Source organism: Phoenix dactylifera, chromosome 18 (assembly GCF_009389715.1).
Source record: "Phoenix dactylifera cultivar Barhee BC4 chromosome 18, palm_55x_up_171113_PBpolish2nd_filt_p, whole genome shotgun sequence".
NCBI classification, from domain to species: Eukaryota; Viridiplantae; Streptophyta; class Magnoliopsida; order Arecales; family Arecaceae; genus Phoenix; species Phoenix dactylifera.
Genome location: NC_052409.1, coordinates 823,473 through 843,180, shown reverse-complemented (window position 1 = coordinate 843,180; position 19,708 = coordinate 823,473). Strand labels below are relative to the sequence as shown.

Genomic DNA, 19,708 nt, shown 5'->3' with positions numbered 1-19,708 from the left:
GAAAGTCGTATTAGAATCCGTCCCATCTATTATGTCCTCCACTAGTCTCCTCAAATAGCAAACATTCACTACGATTTATTTGTCCCTTCATTTAGTTGGTAACATAATTATAAAAATATATTTCATAGTTTTGTACCCTCGTAGTACACTTGGCTTGTGGTCTAGATCACTTTCTTCATGATGGTCCATTAGTAGTCCCTACCTCACATGCATAATAGTGAGGCTCGTTACAATGCCTTTATCTCCTATTGTAGGCCGATAGATCTGCTATACCCTATCCATCCACAGACATACCCAAACTTGTTGCCCTCTCGGGCAATCTCTCTGGGGCTTTTTAATTCCTTAGCCTATATAAGCTTTTGTCGTAATAACTCAAGTTCTAGGCTTTTTAGATAGTTCACCTGCTTCAAGCTGGCTTTCAAATTGAAACCCTGCTCCTCTGCTTAAAAGCTTTAGTAGCTCATATTCGGAGGCTTTACTTTTTTCGAGATTTTCAGGTGAAGAACCCTTGCATGAGGCTTTCGAGTTTTCTTATTCAAGAAAGCTCCAAGACGGATTTTACCCTAACGGATGACCAGCTTGACTTTATCAACATTAAGGTTCATCATGTGGGAGGGGTTGAGGCATGCCTTAAAGTGGAATAGTTTTCATGACGGGTAAAAGCGATTTGACATAAAGATCTCTTAGTCAAATATTTTATTTTGTATTTTAAAAATGAGCTTCCTAAATGGCATTTTTAATTTGAAAAAAGCATGCCAACACCACTAGGCAAGGCTATGCTTGGCGCGAGGAATAATCTCTCAAATAAACGAGGCTAAAACATATGGTAAGTTCATATAGCTATTAATTTGAACACAGGTACAAGCCTTGGGGAAGATCCGCTCTAAGGTTCTTTTATGGAATAGAGTTTCAAGGGCTTCTGGTGAATGGGATGCCCCAACTGATACTTTGCATAGATTTATCTCTGGACAGTGGCTAATAAAAACTAGCCTGGCACCTGGCACCTGGCACCTGGCACCTCTCTTTAAGAAAATGCCCCAGGTAACACTGCAAAAAGAGCTCTTTCTGACCCTTGCAAAAAGAGCTAGTTTAAAATCTTGTAATGAAACTTCGGAAACTTAGACGTAATATCAGCACTTCCAAGGTCGTCATTTGAAAAGAATCTCATGACGTCCAATTATGAAGTGGTGCCCTCAGGCGGGCTGCCGGGACCAGCAAATAAATTTTTCAACGAACCCCTTACTAAGATCATTATATTATTATACTCGCGTTTCTTGTGCCGAGTCCATCATTGAGCTCTCAAAACTCGAACCGCCCCTTTTCGTCTCCCTCCCCACCCCCGGCGATGTCCGACGCAGCGCCGACCACCTCCATCCACTCCCTCATGGGCTCGCGGCCCAGCGAACCCCTCCTTCAGACTCGTCGGGCTTTCAGTTTCTGTTGCCCTTCACTTTTACCCCGCTGCATAAATCGATTGTTATTGCCATGGCGTCTTCCCTTGACTTGTCTGGTGCTCTTTTGATGCAAGCCCCGAATTCATTTCCTCTAGAAATATATATATATATATATATATATATATATATATATATATATATATATATATATATATATATATATATATATATATATATAGTGTGTGTGTGTGTGTGTGTGTGTGTGTGTGTGTGTGTGTGTTACTTCTTTTGTTAGATTTGAAACACTTCATTCCTAGTGTTGATACCAGCTTGATGGTTTCATATCTTGCACATGCAACAAGCAACAATGCTGTACGTACATATCAGTTTGTCCACATTTTAAAGAGCTAATCACATAATATAATTCTTTTTTCTTAATATCTTAAACTTCTATTTCAGCCTTTCTCCGATCTACTAAATGATTCCTAGTCCTGACTCCCATACCACAGAAGACATGTAGTAGTTGATTTCTTACTTACATCCAATTCCTCTGGAAGCCAGACGAGCCATATACATCCTGGTCATTTTAAATTAGGAAAAAAAAATCCCAGAAAAAGTCTTACAACATTAAGCCTCTTCTGCTGAAAAATGCCACCTTATCCTTTATGCAAGAAAACCAAGCTTTTCTCCATTCTTCTTGGCCAAGCGTATCAACCCTTGCCTCTGTTTATTATCAGCACCTATAGTCTTGCAGAACTCCGTGATCACCTGCACACAATATACCACATACCATCAAAGCTCTTATTCTTCCCTTCATATAGCCACTTCAGACATCTGTAAAGCATGTAGTTCCGAATACCTGCGAGTGGAGAGCTATGGCCTTGCCTCTCAGCTGATTGAATCGCTTCCTGCCGATGACGTTGCGGGTGAGAACAACCAAGGGTGCGAAGAGCCCTTTGCCTTCATTCACGTTGCCCATCCTAGGCCGAGACCTCAGAGGCCTAGCAACACGAACATACGTCGGGACCGACTTGCTCAGCATCGCTCGGTCTTCACCAGCAAGCGAAGTTGCCCAGCTTCCATGGAAGGTGGAGGGCAGGGCTTTGAGCCCTGCGGCCGAGATGGAGGCAGCCATGAAGTGGGGGGAGGACTGCAGAATAGATGCAAGGGAGGGTAGAGAGGAAGCGGTGGAGAGTAGGGTGCAGGGAGAGCCTTTGGTTTAGAGACATGATACGAGCCACACAAATGGAAATCAGGATGGATTACTGGTGGTGAGTTTTAGAGGCGTGTATTGGTTGGCTATGAATCTTCTAAGGAAGCTGCTTCTCCTTTGAGTGGCTGCAGTTTCAGGTGTTGGAGAGGATGGCCCACAAACCTGGCGCTCTCAATCTAAGCAGGAAGCTCCACCAGGGGACCATGGTTTCAGCCAAAAAGTCACCAACTTCAGCCTACCACCAAGGAAAGCATGGGCTCCATGTACTGCTCCAGAAGACATAGGCATGTTTCAAGCCTCTGACCGGGCGAAGCGCATGACCAATTTCGACTTCACCGGCTCCTGGTTGTAGCCAACAATAGGTTGAGCTTCTTTACAACCTCCCTGATCCATGCTGCCAGACTCCACAGTGTTAGAATATATATAATGTGTAATTACATCATAATCGCATCTAACTTTGCCGATTATAATCCATTTTTTCGAAGAAACATGTACAGAATTACATGACTTTCACCCAGACTTTAACTGAAATTTATATGCAGACAGTTTCCACTGAGATTATTATTTTTGTTTTGACCAAATATGACTAACAATATTTTACATTTTTTAATCACTCAGTCTTCTGGCTAAAAGACCTTTGGAGTAGAGGAAAGCACACTAATTCTTCATCCATCTCAAGCCAGCAAAGCATGCATTTTCTTTGAACCAAATGTCAAACTCAGATAACCTATTAATCTGGTGCTGACTGAAAAGCTGTAATGCTTTCAATCTTTGATAAAATAAATCAAAAATGATTCACCTTGATAAGAAACATTGTGTTGCTTTATGAGTGAGAACTTGGTGACTCAGGCAACTGTAAGATTTGAAAGCAATCAGCAATCACATGCCTGCAATTCCAAATCGAGGTCCTGTGACAATAGTAGGTCGCTGGTTGTTATGATGTATATCTGCAAGAGTTCTACATCACATTACAGGTACATCCACACTCATTCTTGGAGTCGCTCGAATCACTGTAGACAAGCAAGAAAACAAAATAGTTGAGAAAATAATAAGGAGATGAACATTATTTTTGAAATTTAATTCATAAATCTCTGGATGGATGGAAAATTTCATAACCTATCTAAAGGAAGCGATCCAGCAAAATGTGAATTTGTAAAAAGATTACAATTCTTTTGCCATTTGAATAGTCTATCTCTCTCTCTCTGTTTGCATAATATATCCAGAAACGTTAATTCTCAAGTTGTCGAAACTTTTAGTAAACGACTCCAAGGGATTTTTTTTTTTTTTTTTAAGTGGGAAAGCCTCCACCTAGAAAGATTGCATTGAACTTAAATGTTTGCTAACTGTCCATGATTGAGTCAAAATATGCTTTAATTGAAAAGCATGAAGGCACGCTTCATGATTATAATCCTTCTTGCACATCTTACCACGTTCTGAGGGTGGAAGAATATTTGATTACTGAATGTATTAGTTTAGCAATAACAAAGAGCATATCACCAGCATACCAGCATAAAACCAATTGAAAAGGTCAAAGTAAATAGTAAATAAATAAAAAAAAAACAGTAGTCAAGAAATACTTCTATCACATGCCTCCGAATAAGAAAATAACATAATACAACTTAAAAAATTAGATAATTCAAATGTGATTCAGGCATACACTTTTTATCACCAAGGCCCCAGCCCCTTCTCTCCCTCTTCCTGCTTTCCTTTAAAACGTAGATGTGGTGCAGGGGAATAAAAAAGTGCATCAACTGGAAATAACAGTAAAACTAGACCATTTCAATTTAATAATTAGATTAGGCCAATCACTGAGGCATAAGATGATATGCCTCTCATATGTTCATACGCCAATCCACCATATGGAGAGAGCCATTCCTTCAACAAAATGCATCTAACAATTATACTTGCACCCACCTATCATCAAAAATTCAACATTGAGGAAGTTGAACAACAAGTCATAATATGGATTTAATTAAGGCCATATTGAGAAACAAGAAGTGCAACATGAACCAGAAAGATCTAGTTATAGCAATATGGCCAAACTGGGAGCTCAAATGGTAACGAAAATCTCTCCGAGAACCTACTCAAATCTTTCCAAGCAGCCTTCTCAGCTTAAATATTGTGCTTCATAGCTAACCCCATTTTTATTGGGTTAAGGGCTTGGATTAGGATAGTGGAATATGATTTAGTAGTATAGTACTTTAGACTTTAGACATATCAAAGAAAATAGACAAGAATACCAAATACTCCTAAGATTTAGTATATGTCGGATTCTAACATTTGTTCTGTAAAATCAGAATTCTTGATTTTGAAGAATCCTGCAAGAACACTACTCATGCTGATAGAATAGTCCAACTGATACGGACCCGGATGCTATATACATACAATTACTCTTAGGTCCTTGAAGAAAAGGGAAAAAAAAGAAATACACAAGTTTGTAAAGCTTTCAAGAAAGAACAACAAACTGTACCCCTTTTTTCTTCAAGGAACCTCTTTTTTTCTTTCTCCCGAACCAATTAGCAAGAAAGTTTAACAACAAAATACAGCCCCATATCCTACGAATAACACATCGGATGGCTGTTGAGCCACATGAAAACACATATCAAATTAAATTTTGAATTTTGATAATTTTTCAATTGCTGCAGGATTGAATCCATAAAACAAATCAGACCTTTTTGTAACAAAGATTATGTATTAAAATATCAAAAATTAGATCCTTTAATAACAAAGATTATGGATTAAAAGTATAACAAAGAAACAAAACTGAGCAGAGTTAACCTTGGCTGGAATTCGAACACCTCCTCTAGCTTGTCGCCGTTGTGATCGTTCCACTGGACATTCCTCCTCGAACTCTTCTTCCTCTTCCCTGCCAACCCTCCATTCACGGCCACTAGCAGAAGGGAGCTGCTCTTCCTTTCCTCGTCCTCCAGCTTATCAACCTCCTCCTCGGGATCCACGAAAATAGAAGGCTTTGTTCGAATACAGTAATTAACTTGCACCCCACTCGAATCCATCCAACTCTAGCAGGACAGCCTACACTCCTGGGCCTTAATCGAACCACCAAGACAAGGAAAAATCCATCAAGGAATCATTTCCTTCCCAAGTCTCGAGAGACACTAATTCAAGAACAGCCTCACAAGTCTCTGACTTTGAAACCTTCCTGAATTAATTTATTTCTTGGTCAAACGACCAAAATCTAGTTCAGCGTTATCAATCCGGAGTCAAAATATCGAAAATTGATATGAGTTGAGTACTAAACAAACACAAAAAATTTTAAAAAAACGAATTTTTAGAAAAAAAAATCGCGAAAAAAAATCGCTAGAAAGCGAGAAGAAATGAAGGAAAAAAAATGTTGGAGGGTTGAGAAGGAATAGATCGAACATAAGAAGATCTCCTTACAGGCGGTCAAGAGTTTTCCATTCGTTACAAATTAGGAGAAGAGACCAAAAAAGTCGAGAGAGAGAGAGAGGCTTGGAGAGACGAATGGAGGGGTTTAAATCCTTGACATCGTCCACGGATTCATCTTACCTGGACAGCCGCTATATCTTCTCTAAGATTTTGGGGTCCCACAGTCCCACTCGCTCCTTGGAGGAGGGGGAGGGTATGAGATAGTTCCCACCATTATTTACCGTAAGGCAACAATCTTTCCCATTCCTAAGCACATCTTATTCATTTTATTAGACATTTTATGACAACTCTGTGCCTACATGAACTACCATAAATCTCTGTATGCGCAAACTTGTAATGTGCTCGACTTTTATGTATAAGCTGCTTACATAAATTTATCTTGTAAATCTTGTCATTGATCTTGTATGTTGGAAAATACTTTGATGGAATTGTAAGAAGCATTTCCTCTTTTCTCTCAAATTTGTGATTGTTTTTTATTGAGAATCTTGGATTTGTAGACTTTATATGTTCGCTAAAATAACTTTCCCACTGATCTTTGAAATGTAAATTTAGTGTCTTGAATGAATAAATGCTCTCTGGCAATTTGTGCAGAAACCATCTGCAAGATAAACAACACAACAAAAACATTTCATTATCTGGCCAATACAACTGCAGCTTCAGATATAAATCCATTCGTCCACGAAGTCCGCAAGCAGCTTCAGATACAAATCCTAGTGACAAATGGCTTCGGTGGCTGCAGACCATATAATCATGTCATAGAAGCTTCACTGCAGAGAAATACATTCAGTTCATTGCATTGCAACAAGTAACTCGCTATAATCCGGTGTAAGAACCGAAATACCCCTATTGTGCAAGTATAACCAACCAGCCATTCAGGATTTCAGTGCCACCTAGGCCTGGTCGTTCCAGGGTCCTTTCTATTCCTTCTCAAATTGTCCGCAGGATTGATGTCTCTCAGCCACCCACGGCCACCTCTCAGCTGCACTGAAGCACTATAGGCAATCCCATTATCAGGAACTTCAAGAAGCTTGGTCTGTGCTGCTAGATCTTCTAACTCCGCAACATCTGTTGGCTTGTCTGTTACAGAATGAGCTGCAACAGTGACACATTCATCCAACTTTCCAACAGAATCCACTTCATGATTTATCATGGAACTATCGTCAGGTTTTTCTGTGCCCTTGAAAGTCCTTGTTTTGTCGGGCTTGATGATGGCATCTGTCTCCTGTTCATCTTCCACATTGACATACTGAATGGCAGGACCTGTAGAACTCTCAGCATCAGAGTCAACAATACCCTTATCATTTATAGAAGTTTCCGACAATTTTAATTCAAAAATTTTATTCACAAGCATTTTTTCACTGTCCTCTCTGGCCAAATCATTGAATTCACCCTCTAGTAAGCCCGTGGAGTTCTCTGAGCTTCCACTAACATCATTCCCATTTTTGTGACATCTAGAGCCCCCATCATCTAAATCAACAGTTCCAGCATCACTCATAGGTAATTCAAGAGGTTCTAATTCCGAACTTCTACTCTGAGTAAATTTGTGATATCTTCTTCAGCCAACCCATTGAATTCACCATCCAGTAGGTCCATGGCATCCTGTGGGGTTCCTATAGCATCATCCTCATTTTTGTGACCTCTAGAGCCCTCATCATCTAAATCAACAATTCCAGCATCACTTGTTGGTATTTCAAGAGGTTTTAATTCTGAACTTCTATTCCGATGTAACTTTGTGATACCATCTTCAGCCAAACCATCAAATTCACCATCCAGTGGGTCTGCTGAATCCTCTGAGATTCCTATATCATCATCTTCATCAGATGGGCTTGTATCCTCCCATTTTTGTGTACTCAAGTTCCCCAGAAAAACTGCAGCAGCTTCTTCCTTTGGCTGCAACTCAGCTTCATGAACTGCCAGTAGCTTTTCAATTGCCAGTTTGGAAGCATTTGAGGCCCATCTGTCATCAGGTACAACACAGCAAAAGTCGATCAACAATTTAGTATCATTTTAACTAAATCTGATAAGGTCTATCGCTGACAAAAAGGAAGGCAGGCACAACGCAACTCTTGTCCAAGCGGAAGGTGTGATTACATTTTCATGATTTTTTAATGCTTATTATTAAGAAAAAATATTATTCAGCTTCTAATTAAACCAGGCTACTCATATGCAACAATCTGGTACTAAGCTATTGCTTTCTTACAATGCCTTATTGTATTAGATAATCCTATGCATGATAGTTGTCACATAATGAGAGAGAAGCTATGATTAGTGACAGCGCATTAAATTGATGAATTGTGTAAGCTATGTCAGAAATGCAACTTAAAATTTTGTCACATGTTTACTGCATCAAAGCATAAAACTATAAAAGGTTCCTGGGTGATATTAACATGCAGGGGTCAAAGCCAATACTGCATCATGGATATATTTCAACACACAAAGAGAGACTGAGTTTTTCTCCACTTGTTTCTGTCTGAAAATTTTGGCTAACAAACATTAAGACCTAGAAAGAGTTACAAGTAAGTGTGCACTTTTGGCTCCATCATATCCTGGACCTACAGGGACAGAACTTTCAGATTTCTAGGTCTGCATTTATATAATTATATATTTATTTGGGTAGCTCCATCGGTTGAGGCTATTGAAGATGTGAGATACACCGAAATAGTACTTTTGAACCAAGTTCATTGGGCCTAAATAATCTGATACAGAAGACAGACATCAGTCATTTCTGTCTATTGTTTAGATTGAGGTTTTGCCTCGTGAGTCAAGGGTTCAAATTGCTATAGAGGTAATTTCTAATTAGCATAACAGTAAGATTGGAGCACCATGAAGATAATTTAGCTAAACTATTCTTTGAGATATTTCTTCCAATGATGAAACTGTTAGCTTTTTGTTTGGTAAAACTCCTATTTTCTTCCTAATGATATAATGCCATTGCGACATTATCCATGTAACGGTGTGACTCCTGACCCATGTTCACAAACAGAGGTTTCATTCCTTGTGTTCTCACTATAATTTATCTACTATGACTGTTCTTTAGAAAATAATAACAAAGGGTACTGCTTGTCTAGTTTTTAAGTCAAACTAAATTATTATCTTCTATATATAATACCTTAAGATACAGCTTTGTTTGTTAGCATGATCGCACATTGCAATAATTTAGTGGGATGGGGAGGTGAAAATAATATTCCTACATGCCAAACCTACAGAAGATAATAGGATTTGACCTACTAGCAACAGTTTGTAATCTTTGTGCATCTTAATCCAAAAGCTAAATTAACAGATGGAAAATAAAGACGAAAAAAAAGGAAAAGCGAAAGTAGTTCTCTAACACAATATTGTTAGTGAATGCCTATTCAACAGGTGTGCACAATTACAAACATGGAGAACAGATGGTAGTATTACCTATCTGAATTTGATTCAAATGCAGCAGATGCTGCACCAATTTGCGCTAGTGTGTTCATTGCTGCAGCCATCAGATCATCTGAACAGTACCCTCTGAACTGTGCGATTTCCATTAAAAAATGAATATCTAAATGGATCTGTAGCAGAAGGTGGAGAGCATAAGAACTTGAAGAAGCATGTGGTACAAACAAGGAATGATATATTGAGCAAAAATGAGCCCAATACATATGAGACAAATAGACAGCATAAATTTCAAAATTATACGAGTAGAAAAACACAAGTACGATATATGCAAGACCATGACTACAAAAATTTTGCACATTCATGCCTGTTAATTGAATAGTCTTCTATGTATGTTCATTGAGTTCTTTAGACTAAAACCAGAATTGGAAAAGAGCAACTGAGTTAGCCAGTATGTTAAATAGCTGGAAGCTCTAAGTTAATCCTATTGCAAGTAAATTCAAGTGTATCACAATAAAGTTGTTAGATACAAAAAAGGAGAGAAAAAAGGTTATTTTACCTGTTCAACAAAGCCGAGCTTTTGTGCGTGAGAACACTTCTCGGTATTTTCCCAAAACTCTTGGTTATCAGAAAGCCAAACAATCACAGCCTCCATTAACTCTTTTAGTAGCTTGTCCACCAACCCATCCTTGCCAATGAAGATAGATTTAGACAAATCTTCTAATTTCCTCAACTGTAGGAACAATGCCTGGCGATCATTTCTCAGAGATATCAGCAGCAATATCAACTAATGGATCAAAAAAAATCTCTTGCTATTTGTAAACAGTTCTCCAATGGCAGAAGCTCCATCTCTTTAAACAACAAAGATGGTAAAAATTTACATTGCCATTTCACTGAGATACAATTTAAAGAAGCATTTTCTCTTTTCTGTTCGTAGAATTATAGACCTCCGAATCATTTCATAAAGGTTATGGCTCTGCTGTTATCAGGTAATGTTAGATACACTGGTTTACCGACTGAAATATGAAAAGATCATTGTGGAGCAGAAAATTATAATATGGAAACAGAACAAGGTCACTTGAGAATCAAATTTCTATCAGTGAACTACCTCTTCAGATGAAACAATGGAGAGTTTAGTGATTCCGCATTAATTTTAAACAAATTCAAACTTATATCTGAAAGAAATGACAAACCTGAAAAGCAAATGAAGGCATCTCATCTTGTGTTGAGCTAGGAATCCATTGACCATTAGAACATGGTTCCAAACTTGTTGATGATTCACGTTGCCCAGTTGACATGACTTCAGTCACAAACTGACGGCAGAAATAGCACCATAGTTGATCTGTAGCTTCTTGAACCGAAAGGATCAAAGTATCGAGTTCCTCCAGTGAAAAATGATCAGCATGCTCTGAGAATACCACATTGTTTAAATGTTTGGTATCCTTGGACACACTTGCAGCAATGACTGGGAAAAGATCAGCAAGAGTCAAGGAATTGACTAGAAGAGAGAGTTGTTGCGATAATTCTTGAGAAGAACTAATTCTCTGAAAACCATTTTCTCCAGCATTTTCTCCATTTGGAATAGCTCTTTGAAGGGCATGCATATACTCATTGAACAGGTCAGCAAGGCATTCCAGGATCGAACTTTCCATTTGAAGATTTACCAATGAAGAAATATCATCCACAATTGCCTGATTATATTCAACAGAATATCATTATCATCCCATCCAAAATTTCTCTAATGCATCAGTAGTGAAAAAACCAAAATTTTGCACTTCATTCTTTGATCAAATTTACACAAAAAGAAATAAATAATAATCTTATTGACTGCATAAAGGGTATCTTTGTTCATATAAATACCAAATGAAAAGCAATACGCAACCATGACTATGAGCCCACAAAGCAAGATAAACTGAATAAATCTGAATAAGTGGCAACCTTGGAACCAAGATTTGCAGTATCGGCGCATACATCCTGTATGGGGTCCAGTACCAAGATTGTGAACCATGCTTGGAACAAATTCTGGAATCTGGATGATTGTGGGGAAGCAAACTATGCTTGGAACAAATTCTGGATGATTATGGGGAAGCGAACGATGCTTGGAATAAATTCTGGATGACTATGGGGAAAAATAAGTTGCACTTTATTTAAAGATAATCTGCTATTGGTATAGTTCATGGGATCTAACCACAATACAGAAAATATTCAAAATAGTATAGTCTGGCCACATGAATATTTTAGAGAACCACTACCATGTATAAAAAGAATGAGTCAACATAAACCACAACTATAACCGTCCAGCCTTTTCCCAACTATTTGGGGTCGATTTTATGGATCCTCATGCATATGACATTCCTATTTAGAACCACATCTAATGTTATTGCAAGCTTCTCCATGCCCTTCCTTACACATCACCTTCGGCCTTCCCTCTCCTTTTTTTTTTACAACCTTCAACATGAAGTAAAGTACGTCTCCTTATTGGAGCCCTCTCATGTCTTTATTGTACATGTGCATACCATCTCAATTGATTTCCATCACTTTGTCTTCAACTTATGCATAAAATAATCTTCAATCACTCAATAAGATAATTTTTTAAATTAACAGATTAATAGGTTGATGGAAGATCGTCTATATGATAACACAACAAATTTTTTATCAGCATCCAAGAGCATGTGACATATAGAACAAGCAGCAAGCTGATAGCTCACATAAACGAGCAATCTATAACAGCAAGAACAACAATATGTGAAAAGAAAAGGAGAAAGATAAAACACTAGGCTGATAATATGGATGATGCATCTGGGTTTCATTGCATGAACTTAAATGATTTTATACTGCATATGGAATCCATTATGTCAGAAGAACAGTCATTAAGCCAATAATGTGCATAATGCATCTAGATTCAGTCCATGACCAACAATACTCTGTTGTTCTTTCAATATGCTGCAAGCTAAGTTCTAATCAAAGACGGGAACTATTATAAGCTGCAAAAAGTCATGACAAATTATTCAGAAATGCTTGTACTGACTGAGAGTGCAGCTCTTATCGGAGAACTGAAATGGCTACTGATTCACATAAAGTAGGATAAGACATGACATTTGTGGCTATGGTCACTCGTTTAATCCATTTCTGACGCACATGCAACCATTAAACAGCAAATATGATTGGATAGTTGGATCTTGATTAGTCAGCAATAGTGCTTTTGCCACATGGTCGGAAATTCTTAAAAAATTGCTTCTACATGTGAAAAAAGAGAGTTCATTTTTAAATTCAAAATCCATTATGGGCTTGTATAGCTAATATTAGCAGCCTGCCTTAGTGAGTAGCTAATATATGATCCAAAGATTAGGAGGCCATATGCAAGAACTCTTTTCATTTCTCAAAGGTAGATATTGAAATGTGAAAGGCTCTTTCCATGCATGCAAACTAGGCATGGGTAAATATCTAATAGCCCAGTTATATTCGATGCGCATCCACCACCATGGGACATATGATTATCTGCTGAAGTCTGCCCAACTAAGAGAGACAAATGATCAAAAGCAGAAATATCTCAGTTACGCTTGATGCATGAAATAACAATGCTTGTCTCAAATTAATAAGTACACCGCAAACTGCAACAACATATAATTCAACTACATTCTTCATTTCTGCATGTTCAAAGTTCAACAAACTAGATACTAAATCATATATAGTTATGTACCATGGAAATCACAACAAATAACCATCATCAATTTTTCCAGAGGATATTGAAAGGATGGAAAGAATGAAGCATAAATCCACAGTCCTCAAAAAGCTATAAGTCTTATTCTAATGCCATTCGAGATTTTAAAGACAAGATGTTAACTTGTATCACCATAATGCATTCGGTATTTTCTAAGAAATATCACGCACCTGCATTAGCGTAACAAACTTCCTTCCACTGCTACTAAGTAGGCAGTATTCAATGCCTGTTTGAGATGTTTTGTTCCTCAACATTCCTGGAAGGAAAAATTTACCAAGGAGCCAAGTATCAGTACTTGTCCAAATCCTGACAACCTTTTTAAAGTAGTCCACATGCATCTGCAACACCTCTTCCATGCAAGGCCTGATCAATTTCATCAAGTCTGTCTGCAAAAATATCCTCTGAGTTTTTAATGAAGAGCAAAGGGAGAAAGCAGTGTTCACAGCATCAACTACCAAAAATAAGCCCCCACTCAGTTCTGGTATAGATCTGAGATGCTTATCAAATTTATCACTGAACACTTTGATTTCTTCCTTGGCCCACTGTATGAGTTCCGAAGAATAGGGAGATGCTTCACCATGCAACATAACAAAGCTTCTTGCTGCTTGAGATATGACAGAAAATACAATATTTGCAAGTTCCCTTAAATACATTCCATGAAGATCTGGTTTTGAGCGCTCCAGTTCTTGCACATAATTTGCAAGGTGTGAATGGAAATACTTGAGCAGTAAAAAGTTTGCCCGCTGATTTTCACCAAGCCTGCAGAGCCCACAGAGTGCCTTTTGCATTTCTGGTTGAGACACTCTTGGATGTTCAGCTAAACAAACAAACTGATCAGCTAACCTGTCCCTCCTATCAGATATTGCAGACGTATATGACATGATCATTGGGGATAAAAGGTCTTTCTTGTGCATCATTTGCAAGGTTTTGGTTTCCACTTCCAAAACAACTAGAGCTTCTTCTAATTGGTGTTCAGAAAGAAGAACATCCAATGTATCCAGAGTATCATACATATCAGTCCCAAAGCTTTTAGGAGAATATGGGTCAAGATCTTCCGTTCCTTCAGCTTCGTTCCTCATATTGCTAGATAGGATCTCTAAATTGAGGCTGTTCATAAGATCATTGATGAGCTTGCTTTGGGTTGAAACATGACGTTTGAGTTCCATGAGATCACTTTCCACACTTCTAGCTTCTTCAAATATTCTGCACAAAAAAACTTATTCAACAAGATACGTTTCCAAGCTCATAAATTGTACTTATTGGTTTCACTATAATATGCAAAAGCTGTCATAATAAAAAGGCAACAAATTTGCTCTACAAGCATGGCTTATAGCTCCCCACTGTTCATGAATCTTAATAATGATCTTATTACAGCTACCTACCAAGATACATAGTACTAGAACTAGCTCCTGTGCTAATAGGCTGGCAATGTGGTACAGTATGGTACAGTACCATGCCGTGCCGTTCTAGTGCAAACCGACCAAGGAAACCAGAGGGAGGGGGAGAGAGAGGAAACCAGAGGGAGAAAGAGAGAGAGAGAGGGAAGGAAGGAGGGAGGGAGAGGGAGGGGGGAAGAGAGATGTCGGAAGAGGGAAAGAGAGGAGGCTTGTAAGCCTTCCTCTCCTCCTCCGATTGTCTGCAAGCCTCGTTGGGTGAAGCCCTATTCTGAACGAAACAAAGGCTCGGCCAAAAGAGAGAGAGGGAGGAAGAGAGAGAGACAAAGGGGGAGGGATCAAAAAAAAATTAAAATCTTTGGGGTTGAGCTCCTATTTCATTCAAAACAGGAACTCTGCCCAGCGGCCCCTGTGGATCATCAGAGGAAGAGAGAAGGGCTTCTGAGCCCCCCTCTCCCCCTCTTCTAGCATCTCTTTCCCCCTCCCTCTCTCTCTCTCTCTCTCTTTTTCTCTTTCTTTCTCCCTCTACCCTTTTCTCGCTGGTTTCTCGAACCAAGGGGCGGAATTGTGCTGGTCCAGCCCCATTACAGCTCAGTACGTCTTGAACCGAGCGGTTTGGGCGGTACGACAGTCCTTACTGCCCACCATTTCCTATCTCCAAATACTCATTTTCATTCAATTGAATATCTTGCACATCAGCAGGGTTATAAACTATAAATTATCTAGTTTGGGGGAACTGAACTACCGTCTATTTTCTCATTTTATTACAATCCACAACCATTCTGTTTCTATTCAAAGCAAAGTAAAAGATCTCAAAGGTATCTTCCAAAACAAATTTTATACATGATTCAACTCCAAATTACAATATTCTCACCTCTTTTCTCTTGTAACTAAATTACTATATGGAAGGAACTGGTAAAGTCATCAATCCGAACTCCTGTAGTTGTATATGCTACATCAGAAGAGTTTTCCTAACATGAACAATACCATATGCTTAGATGTATATGAACAGGACTTCTCTGCAGCATATCCCACTTAACTATAAGGAAATGTCCATTAATTCTCCAACTTCCCTTCCTTAAGAAATCCTTCTTCAGGTGTTAAAAAATTAGACAAGTGGAATAGCAACATCTATAGCTCGTTTTTCCACCAAAGGAGAAGAAACTGCTCTGAGCTTGCTGGTTTTAACATGTCTAGTACATAACCGAATCCATTCTTCTTTTCTCCTTATACATATATAAATACATGAAAAGTCACAGCATGGCATAGGTACATGTCAACAAGGAAAAGCTGACAGCTGACAAACTGCATATGTGCAAAAAAAGTGTCCTTTTTAGGTGAATATGTTAAATAGCAAATGACAATGACGGTACAAACTCTTGTTGATTGATACATTCCAAAAAAATTAAAAATTAAAGAAAAAATATTACCTGATAAAGGTTGAATAATTTGAGTAAAGATTTCTTTGAAAATCTTCATCTGATGCTTTCTTTAACTCAAGGAGCTCCGAACAAAGGCGCTTTATTCCCTACAAGGCAAGTGATTAGATGTAAGTATCAATATTTGTTAGCACGACAGTTCAATCCATTGTAAGACAGCAGATGTCATACCTTGCCTATTGCATAATAAAACTGCCAGCCAAGTAGTGTGTTCATATGGTAATGAATCTAGAACTGACTAAAGTTAGCTTTATAACTAATATACTTGAATCTAGAGATCAGACAATCATTTAAAAGTGATATCACCAGGGGTGTAACCAAGTTGAGCTTGATTGGGCTCAGGTTTGATTAAACTTTTTTTGAAATTAGCTTCGAGTTTGAACTCCGAGATCAAGCTTGATGTGTTTACCATTATTTCAAGCTCAAATCAAGCTTAATTTTGAACCAAGCTGAAAACAAGCTAATTATATTGGCTTCATAATCCTAAATCAAGCTAACATCAACTGGAGATTAAATGAAGTTTAGTTCAAGCTTGAATGAGAACTCGATTTCTGATTTCAAGTTTGATCGAGGTTGTCATTTTGGCCAATATCTGGAGATACCGGTTCATATCGTAAGTAATAAATATCAAGCCTTATTATATTGGCCGATATAAACAACATGCTCGAGGATACATGCCAATACGATATCAATAAATCAACCAATATTTCTCAATCTCTATTTTACCATGATTCCAGTATTAAAATCTAAAACTTTGGTTATTACCATATTGTAACTAATAATCATTGATTATTGAGTTAAATATGATAATGGATTGCTGATAATGGTTGCCAGAGCCATAGCGTGTGAGCATAGTGGCTGATTGAGGGCTGGATATGCAAAATTCGACAAGGCGGAGAGAAGGGAAGAGATATAGGAGGAAAGGAAGAGATATAGGAGGAAGTGAATATCAATAATGCCGGACTGCAAGTGGCGGAGTTTTGGTGGCTGGAGGAATAGTGGTGGCAGAGGACTACAACAATCTTTGCAGATGGGACCTGAACAAGATACAGATGGTTGGGGTTGGAAACAAGACTAGGCTAGAGGGTGAGAGAAACTAAACAAGAATATCTAGTGGGATTCCTATTTTGTTACGTTGAGAGTGTGGAGTTCTGCTGTTTATTTATTAGTCCCTTAAATCAGTTGATACAATATGCCAATCAATGAGAACAACTCTCAACCTTTGGATTTTGATAGACATCTCCAGATATCTCAGTTAATTTGAACATTTTCCAGCATGCCACCTTGGCCAAGCTAAACCAAGATACTGGTCCATCTCATTATCAGTCACCCATCAAGATGACTGAAATCTCGATGCTTTAAAACCTTTATCTTGGCTTGAGGTTTGATTCGGTTAATCGATCCAAAGAATAAAAAATCCACTAATTAAAATTTAATCTAATGATCTAGCCTATATATGATTTAAATATATTTGAGATTTATTGAACCAAGCTCGATCCAGTATGCCATCTTTAGCCTAATGATCAAGGTCAAATTTGGCTTTAGCTTGAAATTAATTTCTCAAGTTTGGTTTGTTTAGCTTCAAACCAAGCTTGATTCCAGCTCTTTCTGAATCAAGCCCAAGCTGAGCTCAACCTGCTTAGACCGTTTGATACCCCTAGAAATCACAAACAATGGTGATGTGACCACACTAGTACCAAGCTTATTTAATGAATGATATAAAATCTATTTCACCATTGGCATTTACAGAAGAACAAACCCTCAGAAATGATTCACATCTCCAACACTCCCTCCAAATCATCTTGGTCCCTTCCTCCTCCTTCTCGAACCTTCAGCCTATAATCAAAACTTCCCCCTCTCAGGTTGCTGCTGGCCTAGACTGCACGCACATAACCACCTCAAATGTTTCTCTCCATTTAACTCCCATTTCTGTTTGTGCTGCTCCTACTTTCAAAGTTGGAATGAAGAAAGAAGGGAGGAGGGAAAAAGGCGGGAATCACCTTTATGAATGAAGCCCCAACTCTACATATTGTGCGGTCATGAAACTTCTTAGAGGCATGTCATATCATTCTTTGACAATTTGCACCATACAATGGTAGCTTTACGAAGTGGAAGCTTGATTGAAAAATTGCAAAATCCCACATTAATACAATGATATACAACTCTTTTTCTCCAAGCGATGGATTATGCTAATTTCTAGTAGGTAAGGTGCATTTCTTCGCAAACCTTTCAGATGAACCAAACTAAGAGTTTAGAAATCCTAGCCCGGCCTTATTACAACTTCACATGCATGCTTGCAGTGCCTGCACCCACGCCGCTGCCTGCTCCCACAGGTAGACAGATGCACAGAGAGGGCAGTTATTTAATGGTATCCATGTCAAACAAAGTTACGAGAGATAAAACGGTACAGAACATCTATCATTTTGTTGGGAAAAAAGGGAACTGATTCATCCAGTTTTCAGCTATGAACAAACGAAATAGCCAAAATTCTTGATCACCTCCTTTACATATCCTTTCATGGCCCGAGTACCAGATAAAGATCCTCCCTTCGTTTCTTCTTCTTCTTTTTTTTAATATAGAAAAGATCCTCTCCTCATATGAATTGCACAACAAGCAACCCAAAATCTTGATCAAGACAAACACAAATCAACTGATAACAAGAAAGAAAGGAAAAAGGGCAAAATCATCATATTCTAAACATCCAAACTGAATAAAGAAGGAAAAAAGGGGGAACATCTTGGTGGTGTAGGAATAGGAGACCTTTCAGAAGGAATCCCAGCGAGTGAAGAACGTACCTTTCCTGTCATGGAGTCGAGCTCGGACTCGTAGCCGCAATCAGAGCTCGGACCTGACGACCCCTCGGTTTCGACCTCGTCAGCCATCGAATCCCCTTCCGTTTCTTGGTCCCTGAAACGGAACCTCAGAGAAGAGGGCATGGGAGGAACAGGAAGTGACGATTCCGCTGGAGCTCCGGCCGAAGGCTCTTCCGCGGCCTCCAGGGACGAATCCAAGGAAGGCTATGGCAAGGGAGAGAGGGTTTTGGAGGTTTCGATCGTCGGCTGCCGCCATCAGGGGATACGGGGAGATCGATCGCCTCGGTCGCTCCGCGGGCGCGGACAAATGGAAGGGAACGGAAAAATCCAAGCCCTGATTGGCTGACGCCATTTTCTTTCATAGCCGTTGTGGTTGGGATCCAAGAGGTTGCTAGGTTTCGCCGGTAAAATAAACGAAGGAAATAAAGAAAGAAATAGCCGTTGCGTCGATGAAAGGCGGTTCTGATGGAGCCGTATATATCCGGCGCGAATCCTAGTGCAGAAGATTTTGTGCCGATGCTGCTGCCGAATCCCAATCGCTCTGCCCGGTACGGACAATATTTATTACCTTACACACATACATGCCTCTCTTTTATATATATATATATATATATATATATATATATATATATATATATATATGTTATTATCTTATTGTTATTTATTGTAATATAATAGTGTTGTATCGATACTATACCATCACTCTGAAAAAGCAATTAAAAATTATTTTATCAAACAATAAGATGCCTAAATTTATCTATATTGATTTTTGTTTTATGCGCTAATAGTAATTTTTGTTTTTGGCATACTGGGTGCAGTATGCATTCATCTTGAAAGAGAGTCAGCTACGGAAATCGAGTGGATACGAGGTCAACATGCTGTGACGAACGGACAACATCTACTCTATGACATCCAGAGGCTTGCGGAGAGATATAACTTCTTCCAAGCCATCCATATTTATTG

General features: G+C 38.7%; 1 protein-coding gene across 2 annotated transcripts; it reads right to left on the bottom strand.

Moving 5' to 3' along the window:
• Positions 1-1,767: 1,767 nt before the first annotated feature.
• On the bottom strand, positions 1,768-19,113 carry LOC103706945 (protein PROTON GRADIENT REGULATION 5, chloroplastic-like). 2 transcript variants are annotated; one of them, XM_008791229.3, is made up of 8 exons: positions 18,728-19,113; positions 15,924-16,021; positions 13,270-14,302; positions 10,572-11,069; positions 9,938-10,126; positions 9,418-9,554; positions 5,386-7,972; positions 3,276-3,617 (listed from the first exon to the last, which is right to left on the bottom strand). In XM_008791229.3, exons 1-7 carry the CDS (start codon positions 18,866-18,868, stop codon positions 7,528-7,530), a joined length of 2,541 nt encoding a protein of 846 aa, XP_008789451.2. In that variant the 5' UTR covers positions 18,869-19,113; the 3' UTR covers positions 3,276-3,617; positions 5,386-7,527. The 2 variants fall into 2 exon arrangements, with proteins under 2 accessions (XP_008789452.2, XP_008789451.2); XM_008791230.4 differs by lacking the exons at positions 9,418-9,554; positions 9,938-10,126; positions 10,572-11,069; ... (1 more) ...; positions 15,924-16,021; positions 18,728-19,113 and adding exons at positions 1,768-2,162; positions 2,254-3,001 and having other exon boundaries at positions 3,407-3,617; positions 5,386-5,854.
• Positions 19,114-19,708: the final 595 nt, after the last annotated feature.

Bases quoted from the DNA above. Each gene is read 5' to 3' on its own strand.
- LOC103706945 (XM_008791229.3), bottom strand. From the start codon at position 18,868: ATGCCCTCTTCTCTGAGGTTCCGTTTCAGGGACCAAGAAACGGAAGGG. The intron at 16,022-18,727 runs GTACGTTCTTCA...CTTGCCTTGTAG, and splicing joins TCGACTCCATGACAGGAAAG to GGAATAAAGCGCCTTTGTTC. The intron at 14,303-15,923 runs GTAATATTTTTT...TTTTTTGTGCAG, and splicing joins AATTATTCAACCTTTATCAG to AATATTTGAAGAAGCTAGAA.